We start from the raw sequence: 12,914 nt of genomic DNA, 5'->3' as shown, positions 1-12,914 counted from the left end.
CAGAAGGACAAGAATAACACGAGGTGAAAATAACCACCTATACAGTATCTATTCTTGAAAATTGTTTGTTAAGCTATAAACTTTTATTTAAGAATAGATTTTAAAATTCCATATATTTTAGTTTTAAAAATTAAATTGAATGTTTTCCTGTATCTTAATACAGAGCTCTTCTTCTTAAGAAGGTTAAAAATGGCTACGACCATCCAGCCTAATCAAGCTATCAAGAGTTATCTCTCTTTCATCTGACTACTTATGTCTGAGGATTGGAGAAGGGGTGGCGATTGTTTGATTTTTTGATATTATTTTTTTATCGGAATAGTTTTTGTATAAAGGGTCTTTACCAGACATCTACCGAGTTTGCAGTTTATTGAGCTTGTAGTTTATTGAGAACATTACGATTTCGTCTCTATAATATTGATTACAATATTCTGTTTAACAGTAATTGCAATATACAAATTTTCAAAATTTTATTCACACAGCATGTTAGCAGCTTTTAGTAACATGATATTTTCAAAACATGAATGGGATCAAAATGTCTTCAAATTGTGTAAATTAAAACAGACTTAAAAAACTTGGCCAATAAACATTATCCTTTAATTTAGGCAAATTGTTGATCTTCATGTATATGCATACAAGAAGTATCCAATTACATGTGCATAATCAACAGTTAAAAGTGAATCTATTTGCAAACAGTTTTTTTTTATAATAGGCTCGATTCTAAATCTCAGATTGGGTCTCAAACATCATATCACTACAACATGGGTTAAAGTTAGTATGAATGATAAAACCCAAGTTCTGAATTTTTTTTTTCATTTTTGCTGTCAAAATGTCTTAATGACATGAGAGTTTTAAATAAATATTAATAAGAAAAATAAAACCAATAAACATATTATTATTGTTGGAACTTTCGACAGAAGAGGTAGAAAATTTCATTTGTATAAATTGTCCTTTTAAAAAGGTAAATATCAAAACACACTGAGATTACAACGCCGTCGAATCAGTGGAAGTTTCTCGGTTTTTGCAACACACTTGAAGGCGTAGAAATTTCTGGAAAAATACAACAGTTTCTTTTCGCAGTAGGATGTATACCCAGGGGTTAAGAACATTGTTCACATACGCCATGCGGAGACCAAACACTTCAAAACTCTCCATTCCTTGAAGTATTCCCAGTGAACGCGCAAACACGTTGATCTAAAACGAAAATGGAGATAAATGTATAAAATTATAAATGAATGTTTTTAAATATTAATGCTTTTCTTTTTTATATAAACAAGCATTCTGAGAGTATTGCATAAGCAATACACGTCCCCTACCGGTTTGTAGAAATTTGTGAAAACAATGCACTGTTATGCAGAATATCATTTCTTACCGTCTTCTGTACCCCGAATCAACAGACCAACCCGATAACGAACCCGATTGTAATAATACAAAAAACCCTGTCGATTAAATTTACAACACAATGCTTGACACTATTTTACAGAACTTATTTGTTTGTTAGAAACAATCAGTTAAGATTAAAGTTAAGATTTTATTTGTTAGTCAACATAATTTTGCATATTTTCTGTTGGTTCTATCTCACTTTTTCGTTTAGATATTCGAATGGCACACAATACAAAAATATTGAAAAATGCTTAAAAACGATAAAAAACACCATATCTCAAAATTTTGATCATTGACCTCATATAACTTTTATGCCTGCAGAGTAAGATCAATATACCTAGTTTAATGCTATGAATGTTTTAGTATTATCATCATTTAATTTTTTTTGTAAAATTGAATAAAAAAAGGGTAGGAATTTGAAAACAAATAGAGGAAATTCGGACTGGAATATTCATAAAAACTGTGAATGAAAACTTAATGCTTTGTGTCTGTTTAGTGTCTCATTCATTCATAAACTGTATTTTCATTTTTAAAAGAGTTTAGCAAATTGTATTATTTTCACAATTAAGAAAATTTCAATCATAGTGTAAATTTTTTAGGGACTTTTCTTAAATTTTCTAAAAATTATGGTCATTATCTCAAAAAGTAGGTCATTGACCTACATTTCTGAAAGTGAAAAATAGCACTACCATGATAGGTATTTAACACACAATAGATGATTTTTCATTATCATCAGTGGAATTTTTTTTATTCTGAGTAAACGTATACCTTAATACGATATTACGGTTAAGGATGATATATTTTTAACATTATTTTAATTATTTTTCCCTTCTGTAAAAGATACTGTGTAAAATTGTCAGGATTGGCACGTTAATTTCCCTGAAGTTAAGAGTGATGTTCAAACGACGAACAAACCACACTCAATTACTAACTTGTGTTGTTGTGTGGGTGTCATAAAAAAAGACAAACGTTCTCACCAACAATGGTACGTTGCAGACGACAGCCAGAACGACAACAGCAAACATAAGAACTATCAAATGTTTTCTCTTCTTCCTAAATGCTGTCTGTTGTTTCCGTTCGTTTCCGGTTAAACAATGTTGACGCACAAGAGTAACGATTACTGAAATATTCAGTACGACAACTAAACACATAATTATAAAGCCAGCGGAGGCGTAAGCCAAGGAGATGCCTCGATCAACCCAGCTGTCAGACTTGAAATCTACGAAGCACCATGAACCCGGATAAAATCTGCGACTGCGTCTTCCCGCCAAAAGTGGAATAGTCGACATAAGAAATGAAACGACGCATCCAATTAACAACAACAGGTTAGCTCTGCGGTCTTTTAAAGACGTGCTGTATTTAAACGGAAAAACTATCGCTATGAATCTATCCAGAGACATGGATAATACTATACAAGCCGAGTTCAAAATTCCAAACATATGAATGAAAGCTATGTAGCTGCAAAGACTATCAGGGAAATCAAAGTTAAAGTTTGTGATATATCGAGCGATGCCAAAGGGTGTTGCAAATGTGAATCCTAGAAGGTCGTTCATAGACAGTGCCAATACAAATCTGTAAAAAGGACGCCATTTGTGTTCTGCGGAAAACCGACAGAGAAGAAACAGCACCAGTCCATTTCCCAGCGTCCCAAATGTCATAAAAAGAATAGAAGGTACAATATTTGCAGCAGGTTTTTCCACGTCAGACCCAGAGTTTGTCGTGCTTGAATTATGTATGTGAAGGCTATCAGTTGTCTGGTTCATTTGATGTGTCGTAAACATATCTGCTGTCTACTTGTATGCTGTTAACAGAAACGAGAAAATACATTAATATAAGGCATATACCTGCCCATAGTGACGGACATAGATATAGATATATGTACATTATAGGGTTCTGCCTAGATGGCCGAATAGTTAAAGCGGTAGCCGCCCACTGCTACGAGAGTGAGTTCCATTGGTCGTGAGTTCAAGTCCTGGTGAATTTCCCTGTGCTGTATATTTATATAGAAATCATCCGCAATATATTTTGTACACTGAATATATAAAACAAGAGGCCCATGGGGCCACATCGCTCACCTGAGCAACAATGGGCGTTCAAAAGATATTGTGCCGTATGGTCCCTCGGTAGAATAACAAAAAATAAATATTGTAAAGTATTCGAATTTTGCACTTATTTTTGCATACACGTAATCTTTGACATTGTACCTTCATGAAATACTATTTTTTACCAGAATAAGAAAATCCTACGCAAGATATAAAACTAAACATTTGGTAGGAGTACACTGTTAAGTTGTTAACTTCCAATTCCCTATATTTTCGTTCTGCCCCCCCCCCCCCCCCCACTTTGTAAAGCGATCAAAATATATGAAAGCATATAGGTACATTTTTTTCATCAACTACTTACTAGTTATTGTATTTTAAAAATATATATATATAATAGTTATTGTTTTTTATTTTAAAAATCCTACATGTATAGATGTGAAGAAGAAAATTGTACCTCAATGTGCTCAATTCCTCAAATTAAAAACATTCAAAAATTTATTTGTCTTCTCCATTATAATTAAATGACTGTTATTTACTTCGCGTACAAACCAGGATAATTTTCCGCTGTGATATTTTCTTAGGAATAGCGATAATTACTTTATCCCCGCAACAGAAATGTGTCAGAACTATGGAAACTGTTTTAAAGATGTCGTTTTTATTTACCCATGTCTGAAAAACTATCAAAATTGATGTAGATTTCACGTTATTTATTGTATAAAGAGAGGGCCCCAGAGAGTAGGTATATACAGAATATCATTCTTTAGTTTGTTTGTACAAGTATTTAACATACTCTAATTCATATAGAATTTCTAATGTTCAACCAAAATTTCAGCGTCAATCGTAGAATTATAAGCAAGATACAGAGCTCACAGTTCGCCTAGGTTTGAGTCATATTTTGTTCACATGAGTTTATTATATTCAGCTTAAGATTTTTAACTTGGTATTTCCTATTCAGCATTTAAAATGGAAAAAAAGAATGGCCTAACATTTTCAATTCGTTTATTCACTCAAGACCAGTTCACTTGTATTTGAGGTTCAAAATCAGTTTAATATACAAATGTACACAAACACAGTCAAGGATCACATGTACAGTAGGAGTAATAATGACGAAAAAAGGTTAAGTTTACAATACAATAAGTTGTTAAAGTTGGCTTCTGGAAGAACAGCCTTTGAAAAATTTCTTAATAAATATTGACAATTTTTTTACTTTTTTAATCTTTAGTTTTTAAGATCTGTGTACAAACATAGAATTGTGAGCAAATCTCTGTATCTTGCTTATAATTCGAAGCTTAACACTCAAATATGGTTAGTAAATAGAAATTGTAAACAATTAAACACAAGAAACATGCACTATAACAAATAAAGAACACAATTTATTTTTTCGAAATGAATAATATATATATACATGTATATACCTACATATTTCCGACAGCGATATCAAACTCTATTTAAACTGAATAAACTCGAGAAAATGCCGAGCATCTCAACAAAACCTATTGCATTAATCTACCATGATTACGCAAAGATAATGCCGAATTACCGATAGAATGAATCGTATTTCAGTACTTTTTTGATACATCAGATTTTGCTTAATTTGCGCAGGTAAACAGTTTGATTTACCGAAGTCTCTGTTTGATTTGATACGTAAAATTCACGAAATACAGACGATAGTTCCCAGGTTACAAAGCATAAATAATGAAAACGAAACGAAAATCAGAACAAGCTCACACCAACGTCATGTGTGAAAACTGTCAACGCATTGAAATATTTAGCCTCAATTTACTTCACAAAATCGGCACCAATATATTTTGCATGTTTCAAAAATTTCCCTTCATTCGCGAACTGTTGCACAACAAGCAAATTCATCATAGTCAGATCGACCCTTTTTCGTATAATGTCATGGCTGCTTTAAACAAAGAACCTCGTTTTAGAAGTATGGAATACGAGTCCTGGTAAAATGGGTATGCAAACCCGGACCGTGGCAAAATAAAAGCCGGGGCAGATCGGCAATCGTCAATTCCAAATACGCATTATTTTGCAGCAATATTTACAGCAAATACAAATATACTGGTCCATCAAATATCCTGAAATTTTAATGAGATTGGCAGATTAATAACTGCCAATCTTTTGTTTTGCCCAGGCCAAGTCTTGTCTACCCATTTTACCGGATGCCGAACCCGAAGCTATTAAACTTTTCCTTTATTATTATTTTCGTAATAACTCAGATTTGAAACAGAATTAGACCTTAATTTTTGCAATTTATATTTTCCTTCCCATAAGGATAATTTATGCTAAACTACGTTGAATTGGAATCAGTAGTTCTTGAGAAGAAGATTTTTAAAAATGCACCCCCCTTTTTCTACAGTTTCAAGGTTTTCTCCGCTTTGAATACAGATCGGACTTTTATTTCTGCAATTTATATTCGCCCTCCCATAAGGATGCTTTGTGCAAAATTTGGTTGAAATTGGATAAGCGGTTTTAGAGAAGTTCAAAATGTAAAAAGTTTACAGACGGACAGACAGACAGACGGACGGACAGACGGACGGACGGACAGACGGACGGACGGACAGACGGACGACGGACAAAAAGTGATCAGAATAGCTCACTTGAGCTTTCAGCTCAGGTGAGCTAAAAATATTCATAATTGAAAATAGATAGATCCGATGCTTAATATCGAAGAGTAGGAAATAATGCAATTAAAGAAAAAAAATATTAAAATTTGAAATTAAAAGCTTGTTTACCTTCAGTATAACTGCGCCCAGAAGTGACATAAAACAACAATGTTTTGGAAATGTTGTACAAGACACTTAAAACTTAACCAGTATACTGGTTTCTTTGATATAAAATACGGGATATAGGGGTTGAAATTGCGACGAATACATACAGATTCAGCGTTTGTGAGTTGTGCCTTACTTCCTGACCGCATGATGCACAAATGGTTGTGTCAGTTAACATAAGACAGCTGACAAGTCCCCGTGAGATGAATCTCAACATGTCGATATCAACCGGCAAACTTTTTGCTCTATTCAAATGCTCGTCAGAGATTCTGGTAGATTTACTATTAGTAGTACCTAACACCGTGTTTTATTCAAATAGTTGACCTTTGACACACGTGTATTTATTTATGTTTTTATTTATTTATTGTAATTAAGGAATATTATGTTCATTTATCATAGTAATAAGGATATGGTCAATTGTATATAGGATGAGAACCCCGCGTGAGTTGAAAGAAGCTGTGTTCAAACATTTTGTATAAAATGTATTTATACAATTATGAAATATGTTTAAATCAATCAACACGTGCCCAAAGTTGGGAGATACGATGTTCAGTGTATATACGCCATACAGATGAGTTTATTGCTTCGCCATATCCTTGTCGTTACTATTTCACATTTATATTTTTGACTGAAATTTGATATTAGTCTTATACATGTATGCTTCATAGATTGCTACACTCGTCTAATACATCTGATATAGGAAAGGTGTCGTTTATAGTTATACATCATATCAATTTTGAGAAAAGATACTAAGTCTTGTATCCAAATTACGACTAATGACATATTTATATATGTCATTTACTTCAGTTAAATGGAATGACACTTGATTCTCGGGAAATATAATCTTACATGATCGAAAAAAGTGAGGAGCTGGAATGTCAATGTTGTCCGCTTGTAAACAATATTACCCATCAAAATTAAGAAAAGGGAAATAAAACACTTGACTTTTATATATGACAAATTGAATCTTGAATCGAATATATTGTTTTCCCTCGGACTGAAATGTCACACTTTCATTGGTTTAAACATGACATGTAAAGTAGAATAATGACCCCCGTAGAATAATGACCGGGGGTCATTTTTCGACGTAGATTAAAAATGAGCACACTCTACATGACGAAAAGTGACCCCTGTAGTATAATGACCCCCTTATAGATAACAGTTTTTGTAGTATAATTTTTGTTATTTGTCAGATGTTCACAAAAACATGTAGTGTCACATGTAATAACGTTTTTAAAACGTTACACTATAGTTTCAAGCAAAAGTCACCGATGAATTACACGTTATCTATCAAGTTAGTACTTTCCTGTTATCTCTATGTTCAAACACGAATGACTAAAAATCTGCGGTTGGTACATTTTGATCGATTTTCTTGGCTATTTGCCTATTTACAAAATTGATGTTGTGATGTAAGAGAGTTAGTTTTTTTTTCAATAGATTTTTTAAGTGTTCATTTAAACTAACACAAAGAATGTATAACTTGTATGTGTCTTAAAGAATAGTAACACAACAGGTAAATATTTTTTTAATGTCATTCGTTTTCTCTTTGAGATATTTTTTATATTTACCCTACAAATAATCTTATGATAAAAAGCTTTAAAGTTGTTTTTGAGTGTACTACTACTACTTCTTCTTTTCTCTCTCTCTCTCTCTCTCTCTCTCTCTCTCTCTCTCTCTCTCTCTCTCTCTCTCTCTGCGATAGGTTTACAAAATGTTAATCGTCTCGCTTATAAATGAAAAGCGTAGATGTCGAACGTGTGTAATTTGAAAATTTTAGGTACAAATGTACAAAATACTGATCTGAGTATGGTTTTTGCACTTGTTTCCTATAAAATTAAACAAACAAAGTATTGTTCCACATGTGATCTGTTTTTTGTATGATCAAGTGAGGTTATTTTTTTGTATCTATAGGTCTTTTGTCAACATCATAGTTAGTGGATAAACTACAACGCATCGAAATGAACCCAACAAACGACAATTTTTACATGAACCTTACAAACACGACTAACTCCGGATTCATTGAGGAAAAGCCACAAACTAGTATTGTACCTATCATTGTATTTCTAATTCTTGGGACGCTTGGAAATGGACTGGTGCTGTTTCTTCTATATCGTTTTTCCGGAGAGCACAAATGGCGTCCATTTTACAGATTTGTAATGGCATTAGCCATAAACGACTTTTTCGGGGTCGCTCTGTCAGCACCTTTCGGAATCGTTCGTTATGCTTCGGACTTCACCTTTACTTTTTCTCACAGCCTATGCGACTATATGGCTTTTATTCAGATGTTTGCTATTTTGAACTCGGCTGGTGTAGTATTATCCATGTCTCTTGATAGATTTATTGCGATTGTTTTCCCATTGAAATACAGCGTGTCCGCCAAAGAACGGCGAGCTCACTTGTTGTTGATGTTTGGTGGCGCCCTGTCACTCCTTCTGTCGACCGTTCCACATTTGGCGGGACGACACAGTCGCATTTTTTATCCGGGTACTTGGTGCTTCGTAGATTTCAAGTCTGACGCCTGGGTTGATCGAGGCATCTCCTTGACTTACGCCTTTGCTGGCTTTATAATTCTTTGTTTGGTTGCCTTTCTGAATATTTCAGTGATCATTACTCTTGTACGTCAACATTGTTTAACCGGAAACGAAAGGAAACAACAGAAAACAATAAGCAAGAAGAGTAAACAGATGATAGCCTTTTTGTTTGCTATTGTCGTTCTCTTTGCAGTCTGCTTTATACCCTTGCTGGTAAGAATAATTCATGGGTTTTTTTTCTAAACATATTACTTTAAATAATAACTAGAAATAATACATTTATAGATCAATATTGTTTAGTTGTTATCTTCTACTTTGCTTAAACATTTATGCTGACAGTATCTGTACATTGTGGAAAGGGAGCTGAGGTCAGTCTTATGCGAGACATAATTAGAAGAAAATTTCTGATAATTCTCAGATGTTTTTCTTCTTTCATGTTCTATGTTCGTAATCTTTTCTAGATCAATGTGTTTGCCCGCCCTTTGCGCATCCTTCAAGGAATGGAGAATTTCGAGGTATTAGGTCTCCGTCTGGCCTACGTGAATTTCGTTCTGAATCCCTGGCTTTACATCCTTCTAAGGAAAGAAACTTTGGCGATTCTACAGAGATTTCCCTGCATGCGACAGTGTTGTCAGGCCAAAAGCCAAAACAAAAATTCCACCGAATCAGTGTCACTGTAAACACATTGTTCATTACGGGCCGCCGGATGGCGGTCCTTTATTTGATATACATTTAAATATTGTTACTGCGTTTCTGCGGGATAGTTCCTTTTTAATAGAAGTAATATTTTGCTTCTTTTTATGAATTGAAAGTAAATTTGCATGTAGAAATATGTTTTATGCTTTTTAAAAAATATCACATATTTTTTGTTTTACTCGTAAATGAAAAATATGTCATACTTCGTAGACTGTCGTGTTTGACGCGTTTTTATCGAGACTATACTCTATTCGGAAAATTTCGGAGTTCTTCATTCTTTTCAAAACAATGCATCGGGATCGGTATGCGGGACATACTAAAGACCTGAAATACTAAAGACTTGAATGTCATTAAATTTTATATAAATGATATATTTGAATTTCTATGTGCCGTGTCAAATAAAATGACTTTGTTTTTGTATTTATTATGTTTCCATGTAAAATATGATAGAAAATATTATGAAATGACATCCATATCAATTATTTACGCGAAATTATGACAGAAATGAAAATTTGAATTGACTGGAAAATTTGAACTTATCCATTTCTATTTTATCATGTGGTCCCTTGAAATCATATAAACTAATGCATTAAGTTTTCATTCAATACAATGAAACCAAAAAAACCCCCAAAATTATTTGAAATATATAATCTCCAAGAAAAAAATGATGAGGTGAACTTTGTATTAGAGTAATGTACAAATCAATGTGTTTCCATTACTTCATACTATGGCTTTGAACATACAATTATCGTTAGAAATGCTTACAGTAACGAACTCGATTCCTTATGATGATAGTAAAATGTTAAACTTCAAAACAAGTTGCTGAAAGTATATTAAAATTTATCATACAAATTAGTACAACCAACTCTTATTTTCTTCTTTGTGGTGTGTTTTATGTAAACAACCAATGATTATATTTTTTACGGCCCATTGACGCTTGCGTCAATATGATTTCTTGTTTACATGGTTTATCCTTCATAGGCGTCGGAACCGGGGGGGCTAGGGGGGGCTTAGCCCCCCCACTTTTTTTGCAAAGTTATACCTAACTATTAGAAACATAGCATGATAGAGGGTTCAGCCCCCCCACTTTTTTTCGCAGGAAAGATTTTTGATCCTAAATTTACCTTGAAAGATAGAGAAGTTGGATTCAGAAGCATACTAGCCCCCCCCCCCCCCCCACCGGATTAGGAATTTCATGATTTTGGAAGAAAAATTTTTTTTGGGTAAGTAATTTTTTTTTTTCGCTTGTAAGTATAGGTATACTCCCCCCCCCCCCCCCCCCCCCCCCCCCCACGGATTAGGATTTCCACGATTTTGGGAATTACTTTTTTCTCAACATTTCTGAGGATTAGTTTAGCCCCCCCACTTTCAATTTGCTTCCGACGCCAGTGTCCTTTATGTGCCTGCAGAAGTGTTATCTGATATGTTTCTGTCCTGACCGAATCTATATACTAGTACCTGAATAGAACATGTGCGTAACATATTCCAATCGTTCGCCTCTACATGTGTAATAATTTTAGATATTTCATAATTATTGTCATTAAAGATATGAACATATATCACTCAAATTTGCTTGCTTTTAGTCAGAGTCTTTTTTTTTTCTTCAAATGGGCTGGATCATGACACCAATATTCTAGGTCTGTCTGTCGGTATGAATGAATGAGGTGATGGGTTTATAAATGTAGGAATGAATGTGTTCATGTACAGTTGTGTATATGTTAAACAACTAGTTAATTTATCATCATATGACAAAAGTCAAGCTTATTATTTATTATCCAATTATCCTTTGTCTCGTATACAAATATATCAATAATATATCACTCTATAAACTGGTAAATTATACTACATACTATATACTATATTCTATGATTATTTTATAACACAACTTCTTGACTTTGTATTTTGGAGAGGGTTTATATAGGCTTTGCCTGTTGCCTAATCCATTTGATTACTCAATAAAATATGTTTAATTAGAGTCTTTGTACTTGGTTTCTGGAATATTTGAAACTAATTATGTTGCTTTGTTATTTCTTTTAAAACAATTCAAATGTATTATTGGTATGAAAAAAGGGCATACAGCATTAAGTCGCTTGAATTTTAATGTCATTGGAAGGAGATTTTAATTCACCAAACCCAGAGTTTGCCATGCTTATATTACATGTATTTATGTTTGTCTAGTTCATATTCATGTGTCATTAACCATTCTAACGGCCGTCCACTTGAATGCTGTTAACAGAACTATAAAATACATTAACATACAGACATATATCTACGGAAATCATCCTCAATAACATATAGGTCATGTGAACATTTACATGACTAAATATGCTTAATTCTTCTATTGTCGGACGCCCCAATTTTTAGCCATTATATTTATCATCAAATCAGTAAAGTTGTTAAATACAGATTCAGATAAATTACTCAAGTGTGTTTAACAAGCAAGTGTATGAATTAGATATGGTAACTCTTATAACAAAACAAAGCTGTTTCAGTAATACTATCAGCGACCAAATAAGCATGATCCAGATTTTTGCAGACTGTTGCTATGATCCTAGACGACAATTTAATAAGATCCGAGGCTCGGAATAGAAGTGCCCTTTCCCTCAAGCATGCCATAGAAAACAGCATAGTTACTAATTGGGATGACATGGAATTTATCTGGCAGCACACTTTCTACGATGAACACTTTATACACTCCCAGAATCCTGACTGGGATCCTGTATAACCCTAGGACAATTCGACAACAGATGACGCAGATCATGTTTCAAAAAGTCAACATCCCAGCCATTTTCATTGTCAATCGGGCTGTACTGGCTCTACTTTTTATCGCTCTAACAACTGGTATTGTACTTCATTCCGGATACAGTGTGTCTCATGCAGTCCCAGCCTATCAGTTCCATTCATTTCCACTATGATATTCACTCTCGCAGGTCGTGATTTGAATGATCATTTTGAACCATCACAACAACCGAAAAAAAATCGTCCGGGACATCAAGGAGAATTGTGCTACGTTGATTTGGACTATGAACCAGAGATGGCTAGTTCTGCTTTATTATCGTATTCGACAGAAATGTATGCACTTTCCGACAGTCAGTTTATAACTATCGACAACGAGCAATTCAGAGGCTGCTAGTTTCATAGTTTCACTATAATCGACTGTCTTTTTACTGGATTGCATAGATTTCAGTACTGTCAGTTTCTGTATGAAAAGTTCATTTGTTGGGATACAAAATGATATTTTTAATGTATAGTGGGTCATCTCTCCATGTTTTTGTTGATCAAAATCGGTTTGTTTTCCTATAAACCTTATTTAGACTATGAGAAATATATGGAGCACAGACTCACTCTATAAAAGAAAATGCCTTGAAGTTCTAAAAAATAACAGTATTTGCAGGTTTTGATACGTATACGTCTGTATGAGGCAACGTATTCCAAGTAGTGAACATATTTATAGGTTAAAAATCAATGATATGTTAAATATATATTGT

The 12,914-nt window shown here is 33.7% G+C and overlaps 2 protein-coding genes across 2 annotated transcripts; one reads left to right on the top strand and one right to left on the bottom strand.

The window, feature by feature from the left end:
- Nucleotides 1-492: 492 nt before the first annotated feature.
- On the bottom strand, nucleotides 493-6,258 carry LOC128164841 (prostaglandin E2 receptor EP4 subtype-like). The gene is made up of 3 exons (XM_052828866.1): nucleotides 6,164-6,258; nucleotides 2,358-3,181; nucleotides 493-1,191 (listed from the first exon to the last, which is right to left on the bottom strand). The coding sequence occupies exons 2-3, from the start codon at nucleotides 3,159-3,161 to the stop codon at nucleotides 982-984; spliced, it is 1,014 nt and encodes a 337-aa protein (XP_052684826.1). The 5' UTR covers nucleotides 3,162-3,181; nucleotides 6,164-6,258; the 3' UTR covers nucleotides 493-981.
- A 1,369-nt stretch (nucleotides 6,259-7,627) lies between these two features.
- On the top strand, nucleotides 7,628-10,399 carry LOC128167400 (prostaglandin E2 receptor EP4 subtype-like). Its single transcript, XM_052833104.1, has 3 exons — nucleotides 7,628-7,712; nucleotides 8,111-8,943; nucleotides 9,192-10,399. Exons 2-3 carry the CDS (start codon nucleotides 8,158-8,160, stop codon nucleotides 9,408-9,410), a joined length of 1,005 nt encoding a protein of 334 aa, XP_052689064.1. The 5' UTR covers nucleotides 7,628-7,712; nucleotides 8,111-8,157; the 3' UTR covers nucleotides 9,411-10,399.
- Nucleotides 10,400-12,914: the final 2,515 nt, after the last annotated feature.

The sequence above is a fragment of the Crassostrea angulata genome, chromosome 10 (genome assembly GCF_025612915.1).
Source record: "Crassostrea angulata isolate pt1a10 chromosome 10, ASM2561291v2, whole genome shotgun sequence".
NCBI classification, from domain to species: Eukaryota; Metazoa; Mollusca; class Bivalvia; order Ostreida; family Ostreidae; genus Magallana; species Magallana angulata.
This window is presented reverse-complemented; position numbering and strand designations above follow the sequence as displayed.

Excerpts from the sequence above, each read along its gene's own strand:
- LOC128164841 (XM_052828866.1), bottom strand. The coding sequence starts at position 3,161 with ATGTTTACGACACATCAAATGAACCAGACAACTGATAGCCTTCACATA. Across the intron at positions 1,192-2,357 it reads TCTGCAACGTACCATTGTTG|ATCAACGTGTTTGCGCGTTC; the intron begins GTGAGAACGTTT and ends TTTTCGTTTTAG.
- LOC128167400 (XM_052833104.1), top strand. The coding sequence starts at position 8,158 with ATGAACCCAACAAACGACAATTTTTACATGAACCTTACAAACACGACT. Across the intron at positions 8,944-9,191 it reads TCTGCTTTATACCCTTGCTG|ATCAATGTGTTTGCCCGCCC; the intron begins GTAAGAATAATT and ends AATCTTTTCTAG.